The sequence below is a fragment of the Nestor notabilis genome, unplaced genomic scaffold, assembly GCF_000696875.1.
Source record: "Nestor notabilis isolate BGI_N333 unplaced genomic scaffold, ASM69687v1 scaffold23841, whole genome shotgun sequence".
In the NCBI taxonomy this organism is placed as follows: Eukaryota; Metazoa; Chordata; class Aves; order Psittaciformes; family Psittacidae; genus Nestor; species Nestor notabilis.
In genome coordinates this window covers 6,714-16,032 of record NW_009913685.1, presented here as the reverse complement: position 1 = coordinate 16,032, position 9,319 = coordinate 6,714, and the positions used below count along the sequence as shown (strand labels likewise).

General features: G+C 37.5%; 1 protein-coding gene across 1 annotated transcript in view; it reads left to right on the top strand.

Annotated features, from left to right (window-relative positions):
- RANBP1 (RAN binding protein 1) overlaps positions 1–6,786 on the top strand; it is a gene marked incomplete at its 5' end in the record, with an annotated part of 7,274 nt that extends 488 nt beyond the window's left edge. The window contains 4 exons of the mRNA XM_010023314.1: positions 1,329–1,486; positions 3,433–3,561; positions 5,517–5,582; positions 6,528–6,786. Of these exons, the coding sequence (XP_010021616.1) occupies positions 1,329–1,486; positions 3,433–3,561; positions 5,517–5,582; positions 6,528–6,652 (478 nt within the window). The remainder of the gene's footprint in view (positions 1–1,328; positions 1,487–3,432; positions 3,562–5,516; positions 5,583–6,527) is intronic.
- Positions 6,787–9,319: the final 2,533 nt, after the last annotated feature.

Genomic DNA, 9,319 nt, shown 5'->3' with positions numbered 1-9,319 from the left:
GGGGGGGTTGCGGAAAAATGAGATGTATGTAGTGTTGCTGCCATGCGTGCCCAGTTGTAAAGGGTGATGTATGATATGCTGAACCAATGAAGGCAATATTTGCAGTACAGTATTGGGACATTTGTGGTAGTACCTTTCTGTTGTATTAAATGTAGTTTTATCCTTAAATTAGGCTTGTTGTCAAATCAGGACAGCTTGTTTAAGATGTATGATCTGTCTGAAGAAACATGTAGTGTTAAGCAGTGTTTTGAATGTGATCCCTGATGTGTTTGCTTTAAATAGGTTTAAGAAAATACTGCTTTTACTTAATCACAGAAGGGTATTGTTCATCTGGAAGAGTGATTTAAGTTCTCTTTATACAGATTCTGGTAAAAACTAAAGCAATGGTCAGTTTTTGGCAAGCTACAAGCTGGTTATCAACTTAGGGGAATTGCCTACTGAGTGCCCAGCTGGACTTTCAAGGGAGGACTTGCTTTGGAACCCAATAGTTGTGCATCAGAGCATCTGTTAAGAGTATCATGTTCCAACATCCTTTTCTTGAAACACCTGGTTTATTACAAGTCCTTATCCCTTGCTCTCTTATATTTTCATATAAATATATTCTGTAGTGCGAGTAGGTGCCTCCTTTTCTATAGCAGTCTCAGGAAGTCTCTTGGGTCAGTTTTGACTAATGTCCCAAACTACTGTTTCTCTTTTGGCATAATACCATCTTGGAAGACTAAACAGTGATGTTCTGAAGCAGGTGTGTTACGCTGCAGTGCAGCACTAGGCTTCCTTTAGTCCTGATATAAGAAAAGCAACAACTTAAGTTTTAGGAGTTAAAAGGAAATGAATGATTCTAGAGGGTGAGGCACTTTGTTGTTAACAGTTGATCAAATATTAGGCTTGGAATTATGCAAGAGTATTCTTAGCGTCAAGGTGTCAGTTTCTTGAATTAATAAATATTGCTGGTTGGATGGAGCAGTTGTATTCATAATACATAGAAAAACTCTATCTATAGCAAAATGTGTTAATTAGCTACCTTAATTTAAAAGGTACTTAATTTAAAAATTTGGCCTATGCCAAATACATTCATCATCCCCCAAAAGTGTGTCCAGAACCTGCTGAATTTTCGAATATTGCATATTTCCTGATAGCTTGTCACTAAATATGAGTTTCTACTATCAGTTTCTCCATCTGAATGCTGAAGCAGAACAGGGAACCGTACCAAAGTATTTGTTTTCTTTCTTGTGCATGGCTTTTAGAACAACCACCATACTGATCGAGTCTGCTGTTTTGATAAATGTTTTTACATGCAGGCTAACTTCTTGAATTCTCTCTTCTTCAAGGCGAGCAAAGCTATTCCGATTTGCATCCGAGAATGACCTTCCAGAATGGAAAGAACGAGGAACTGGCGATGTAAAACTCCTGAAACACAAGGAGAAGGGAACAATTCGCCTCCTCATGAGGAGGGATAAAACCCTAAAAATCTGTGCAAACCATTATAGTATGTTATACTTTACTACTTGTTCTTAAAAATAAGCTTGTCAAAGTGTACATTGTAGATTAAGTACTTGGTATCTTTTTTAGTAGCAGGTAGAGAACTCCTGTGTGTCTTTAAAGAGGTGTGAAATTCATATTGGACTGTCAATAGAGTTGTCTCTTGCTCTGCACACAAGGCTACAAGCATCAGAAACAATTGAGTGCTTATTTTTGTTAATGGAAAGAACCTGTGATTTGTTTTGGTGATTGTCTGCAAGAGTGGGACTAGAAGTTTTTGGGGTTTTGTTGGTTTGGGGTTTTTTGTTAAGTTGTTTTTTTTTTTTTCTTTTTTCCCCCCTTTCAGACTCTGGTAGTGTTCTAAAGACACTTTAAAATTTAGCTGGGATAGGCAGGCATTACGTGATTGACCCCATTCTGTGCATGTGTGTTCTTTTTAATGGTTAATATAGTGTAGGAAATAATAAGAAATTAATGTATGCTGGCCATTTTTGTAAAAGAATGGGAAATAAGTAATCATGTAACAATTTACTACTTTGAGTTGATAGAAGCAATTGCTTAACCGTCAGAAAACATACTGAGGTGCTAGTCTAATCTGTGGCTGCCTTTCTCTGCTTGTGAAATAAACTGAAATGAACATGGTATATTCAGCTTATCCTTTAAAAAGAAGGTGTAGTGAGAGCTGATGGAGCAGGAGGGGTTTGTTCCTTTGATCCTCTGTATAAAAATAAACATGAAAGGGCAAGACAGACTTGAAAGTCAATATAACTAGCAACAAGTAGACTAATTCGGTAATACTTTGTTACTTGCTTGCTTTGGTAATACTCAGGTTTTTACATGAAGAGTACAATAGTATCCTGTGGAGTTAAATTACATTTAGATAAACTGAAATAACCTGTTTGAAGTAGCTTAAGACAAATCTGAAGTCGGAAGCAATAATGCTTGCTTTCTGTGGGCAGATCTCTTCAGAAAGTCAGACTATTCAGAGGGCACAGGTGCTCCTGTTTAGTAATTGAAATGGCAAATGGGAAAGAGGTGTAGTCACCAACCAACAAGAATGGACCTTTTGTTTAGAAAAATAAATGTTGCGCATATGCAAAACAGAATTGGTAAATTTATAGTGTTAGTCTCAAAAGGGGTTTTTTGTGTTTTCCAAAACAAATTGCATTACATTAAACAAAATGTAATTTGATCTCTTAAGTTTAAAAAATGCAAGAAAGTGAATAGACTTTTCAGATTTCTCCCAGATTAAAGAAAGGACCCAGGGGGTGGGGAGATAAAAACCCCTGCTTAAACTTTGCATGTGTGTTATGTAGAAGTCTTAGAGCAGTGTGACAAGTCACATTCTAATTTCTATCAGTCAGGTGAAGTAATTAAAGTGTCTTGGAGGGAAAAGGCTCCATTCACTGGGAAGGATCAAATGGCTTGAACATACGCTGTGCACATCTTGCAGCACTGCAAAATGTATAATGCCTTCCAGTAGAGCTTTAAACTGGTGGGAGAGAATTGAACCTGGTTTGATAACTAATTGTAGGAATAAGGCTTTACTTCAATATTTACCGTAGTATGTGGTACTTTCACTGTGCAAAAGAAGAACGAATGTGGTTTGTCTGGGTGCCCTTTCCTCCTAAACCGCGTGACTGTTCTTCAGAGTTGTGCTTAGTGACTGCATCTCTCCTAGTATCACAGTCATCTGTTCTAAACAAGAATCAAACTCTGTTTCTTAAAGCAGAGAATCTAGCATTCTTTTATACAGTAGTGGTCTTGCATCCTTTTATTTGACAATGTAAGGAAAAGATGGATATGGGCACCATTGTCTTCTATTTATCCAAAAGTATTTCTGTGTAAAGTGCTTTACATAAGCATTGCTGCCAGTTGTCAGTAAGTTGTGGAGGCTGGTGTGGAAAACATTTACTATTGTGCGTTGTACATCTTTTAATGCTTTCCTTTCAGTCACACCTTTAATGGAGCTGAGGCCTAACGCTGGGAGCGACAGGGCGTGGGTCTGGAACACACATGCTGACTTTGCAGATGAAAGCCCCAAGCCTGAACTTCTGGCAATCCGATTTTTAAATGCAGAGAGTGAGTAGACTGGCACTGAACTTAACATTGATTCTATACTGTTAAGTTACACTACATGTCTAAACAATACTGTAAACCGCTGTTGTAGATATGCTATATCTTACCACTGCATGGTAATATTAGCTAATTACTGCTTCAACTGAGAGAAGTTGGTTAATCACTTAACTATATGTGTTGACAAACAGTGTAGTAATTAGGTCTCCAGTAATAGTTATAGAGCTTTCTGCCTCGGGCACTGTTTTTTTGACATAAGCCATTTCACACAGGTGTAATGCCAATCTGAATAAAACTAAAAGCAGTAATACTATGTGGTAGAGATTAGGACATGCAGCTTGCTTTCATTTATCTCAGGTGCTCAATTGTACTTGATTACATGTTTGCATTAGAAGTAAGGAAATGCTGACCTGAGATGTCTGGTCTGTCTGCATTAGCAGAACATCTGATAGTTTTCTGTAATTATTTTTTTGAGTAACATCTTTGTTTTGATTAAAGTAAAACACCCAGTTGAAAGTGCTATCATAGTAGTTAGTGCGTGTTTTTCCAGTAGTGAGTATATTGACTACTGAAACAGAAAGTAGGTCCGTGATTACATATGGATCAGTTAGCTAGGGCTGAATGCTAATGTAGCTTTCCCAGCTCCTTAGGATTGAATCAAAGAAGTGGTTTGGGTTTTTTTTCTTGAAAGAAGAAGTAAAATGAAAGAGGAAAAATGTTGTGTTTCCTGCTTTGCCATTTGCCGCGTAAGGTTAGTGTGTTAGCCACCTCTTCTCTTTACATGCTAGATGGCTAATAATACGGTTGTATATTTTTAAACTAGATGGATTTGTCTATATCTGGGAAGAACTTAGTATATCTTGCTTGCTTCCTTATCCTTAAGTCTCCAATATCATGTTGTTTAACCAAATAAGTCTTTCTGGTCCAACTGCTTCTTAATCAGGAAACTAAACGGGTTTGGTAACTACTTGGTCATCTTTGAAAAGTCTCCTTTCTGGTAGAAGTTGTTCAGCTCATTGAGTGTTTGTCTTGAGGGAGGAGTCCTCTTTGCCTGTTTACACTTGCAGTACTGACTGACCAGCTGACAGGTGAACAGACATAAGCCTACCCTTCAAGTATCCTTCCTTTTTGTGATGCTTGAATAGGAATCGATACAAATACTTCCTGAACTAGTTTCATAGTGGCTTCTGAATTCCTGTGGGGCAACAGTGACCTCGTGTGGTCAGTCAGACCAAGTTGGCATATAGCAAATTACCTTCTTCACCTTTCTGGTGTTAAAACTACCTTGCCTGATCTGCTTTTGTGTCTTGTTGCTTATATTACTTGCGTAGAAACATTGTTTCAACTGCAACAACATGATCAACTGCTTGGAATGACTGTTAAATCACGTGGTGGATTAAGCCAAAACACAACCAAGGTTATGCTTCCTTAGCTGTTATAGTCAGGAACAGCTTGAGTCTGGGCCTTGGGGTGTTGAATTTGAATGCTGTGCTAGTGAAACAGGCTTTACCTTCCATTCTTGATGCTAAGAACCCTAAGTTATGGTAAGGAACTGGAGATCTTTAAGGGTATGATGTAGCTGACACAGGTGGTAGCTCAAAGCTGATCATCAGACTTTTGCACACAGTCATATTAGCAGTGTCTGACAATATATTATTCCTGTAGGCCAGGGACAGCTGGGAGGTAAAATAACTACAGAACAGCTCCTTCTGACATAGTTTTAAATACCTTGCAAAATAAGATGCGTTAGTAGACTTGCTAAAAGAAATAAACTGCTTCCGCACAAGATGCGATTCACAAATTTTGCATAGCATCTTGTATGATTTTCAACTAGACTGCTTCATAAGTGCTTACGCGTTTTGTTTGCACAAAACTTTTCCTCATGTCTTTACTCAAGATTGGAAGTATTCAGTGTTGGAAGGAGGTAAAACTAATGAAAAAATACTTTGTCTTTAAAACAGATGCACAGAAATTCAAGGCAAAATTTGAAGAATGCAGGAATGAAGTAAACCAGCGAGCAAAGAAAGGTAAGGTTAAAAGTCTAAGTGTAGTACCATGTTACTTCTTCTAGGTGTTTGAGTGGTTACAGCACCCTGGAGTACTGTTTCAGCAGACTCACTCTGTACTGAACTGCAGTCTTCAGTTCAGGTGCTTTTTCTGTCTGCGAGAGTAATTGTTCACAGGAGTGACAATCGCCTTCTTTCTCATAGAAGGCTGTTACAATTGCTGTTGGGACATTGCCCTTTTGGAAAGGCTACTAAGGAAGCATTTCTGGTCTATATTACACAAATGAACTGTGAACACTGCAACCACAGTGATATTTCCTCCTTCTAGGTCCCCTTCCCAAATTCTACAAATACATAATTATGCAAGTAGAATGCCTAATTTTTATAGTTAATGTGTATGAAGTTGTAACTTTTCTTCACAGGTCTCTAATAGATTAATGTACTGCCTTGTAGAATTGCCTGTGTCAAGATAGCTCACTACGTAAAATAAACGCCTTCATCTTTCTAAAGTACAGATTATGAGTGGTCTGCACTCAGCACTCATCAGGATATTTAGATCAGTTTTTCAGTCTTAAGAACTTGTATTCCCCAGTTTCAAACTGGGGAACTAGACTTTTGGTTAAGATATGCAAGAAGCCAGGGGCTTGAGACACTGACTTGACTGGTCACTGTATATGGAGTCTCTAACTGGTAGCAGCAAAGGTGACCAAATGTTACGTGTTTCTTAGTCCCTAGGATTAGGCTCTCAAGTGGTATTTCTTGAACTGTGACATCTGAGGTAGTAACCAAAGGGAAAGAAATGGAATTAATCACTCCAGTGCTCAGGGGAGAATTTCTTTACTCTTGTTCTTACTCTAAATACCAGCAGTGTCTCCCCACCCCTCTCACCCTCCACTTCTCTTTCCCCTCTAACAGGAAAATCCATTACTGCCAGTTTGTAACTTTTTTCCCTAATCAATCTCTTAGCAGGCACAGACAAAAATGATAGTGCTGATAAAGTTGCTGAAAAACTAGAAGAGCTTTCTGTAAAGGAAGAGAGCAAAGAATCTGAGAAGAAAGAGACCAAGGAAAAAACTGAAGAAAAGCAATAAATCATTCTGGGCCTTGCAGTTTTTCCTTTCCTTTTCTTTTTTTTTTTTTTTCCTTTTCCTTTTTTTTTTCTTTTTTTTTTTTTATTATTTTTATTTTTACAAGGGACTTTATAAGGAACTGAATTCAACATTCAGGTTGTTTTTTCTAAGCTTTAGTCCTTTTGAAGATGTCTTCAGAAAAATCCATTCCCCAGTCATGAAAATGTACTGTGCTAACTTTCTTTTCCATAGTGGAAACACTTATTTATAGTCATCCAAAAGAGTGAATAAAACAAACTTGAAAATGGGATCAGAGGACAGAACTGAGTTTTCTATGTACTTTAAAAGCTTATGAATACACTTGTTTCATTGGGTGTTGAGATACATATCATCGTACCTGTGGATTAACTAGGTTAACAGGGAAGATTAAGATTATATACAGGTTTCTTACATGGCTTCTAAAACTGTAATATAGCAGACCCTTCATACTTTCTGCTGTGTGGTCCTGAGCAGGGAATGTGTCTGATTTTTGATGTGCAGAAGACTTCTGGAATTGGTATTCCTGCCACACTTTTAATGCTGTTCTATCAGACAGTGAAAATAAAGGTGGGGGAGAAAATGTGTTATGTGAGACTTGAGAAGTATTTTCCTCTTACAAGAGAAAATCTCTGTTTACCCCATGACCCATAAATTTGTTAAATGCTTGACTCTAGCACAAAGTTGATGCTGTGGTCCCAGATCTTCCATGATGTGCTGCTTGCTGACTGAAGGCAGTGGCAGCCTCTTATATTAAGTTGTATACAAAGGAATCTTAATTGTTTGAGTACCTTACTATGAGATTCCTTGATGTCAGCATATCATAGAAGTTGTACTCTAAAATCTATAGGGTTTTTTTTTTTTTTTCAGTGCTTTGGACCTTGCATTGTTTTTACAAACCAGAGGGGTTCTGAAATGCTAAGATGCATGTTGGAACAGTAATATTGTACACACTCAAGGGGTGCTCCCCTTGCCAGAATGAGTGAATTGATCAGATCTTTTCCCTGCAAATGTTTTCTGTTTATCCGGTTTCCAGTTAGTGCTGGAGAGTAGGAAAAAATCCTATAGTGAGCAATAAAATCAACACGGTTTAAAGTCTGATAGTGGTTAACAGCGAAATTCAATTCATCTAATACAAGGATAGCATTAGGATAGGATGAAATTCCTAATACTTCCAAAATAATTATGAAAACTGGACAAAACTTGCTAAACTAAGACTGTATGAGCTTAACATTGGATAGCAAGACCTTTCTGTCTTCATAAAGAGGCTTTCCAAGTAAGTGAGGTTCTGCAGTCTAGCTGAGGAAAAGGTATTTCTTAAAATCCTGTCTTTCTACTTTAGCACTTCCTTTTGCTGCTACAATGAACTAGTCTGAAATCTGGAACTGTAATTAAGGTACTCACTTCATTCAAATGAAGTAATTCCTTTGGTGTTGTGCATGTTCCCCTTCAAGTACAGCAGATGTCAAAAGTCTGCTGATTAACAAAGGTGGTTGAAAGGTAAAGTAAAATGCTCTTTAGTGTTTCTGGTTTGGAAATAAGAAGACAAAGCTATTCTGAAGTACTTAACATTTGAATGTAAAAGCCAAATCTTTATCTGTGAGTCACTGTAAATTCTCTGATCTGATAATGTCAAACAGTGTCTAAATTGATAGAAATGCCATTTAAAAATTTCAAAATAAATTTAAATTTTCATTTAAAGGATTTGCTTTTTATTTAAAGAACTCTTACTGGGAATGCATTTTTAGCCTGCAGGGGCAGCACAGTGATGAAGGCAGCAAAATGGGTGAGTTTAGTTTTGCTGTCAAACATACAGAAGAGGGGAGGAAACACTTAAATGACTTAATTTGTCTTAATCTTAGATATTGATGACTCCTGCTTAATGTTATTTCCCTGTCTTCTTCCCCTCTTTATTTACTCATGCTTGCTTAAATGTTTTCAAGGTATTTCCATTCCTGTTTAGGTTATCTGATCCCTGTTCACAGTTCATGGATTACAACCATCCTTAATGCAAGTCTGCAGTCTCAAAGAGCCAAGATATGAGAGACCACTAGGTAAAATAATTTCTCTGGATAGCATTTGGCTGAAGAATGCTTAGTTTTCTAAACTAAAGGATGGTTAGTCAGTGTTCTGATCACTTTAGAAGCCATAGGTGTGCTCTCCTACAAGTTAAAAAGCAGTAAGTATTTTTAAAGTTGATCTCAGTAAAATAAGGTTTTGTGGGTTTAAGTCATTCTAATGATAAATATTCTTATATGTAACATAGGCTATCAAGAGATGTCCTTGAAATGTTTTTGTAGCTTTCTGTACGCTGAGTAAGAGTTCTAGCTGATGTACTGTCATATTGTCCTCCTGCCCAGGGCTTCCTGCTTTCCTACCATCTTCACTGTTAACAGCGTCACTGAGATGACAGAACGTCATCTGTCTTGTCAGGCAGTAAAAAGTCTTAAAATAATAACTGGGCCCAAAAATTGTAATTGTCCTTTGACCAAAAGGTTGGCTTGTCATGCAAAAGTTCCTGAACCTGTGGGCAACAAATTCAGATAGTATCTGCAGTGTGATAGAAATGTCTGGACTTGTTTGAAGGTATTATATCATAGTAAAAATGGATCATGCAGAAACATCAAATTCATTGTTCAGACACAGTACAGA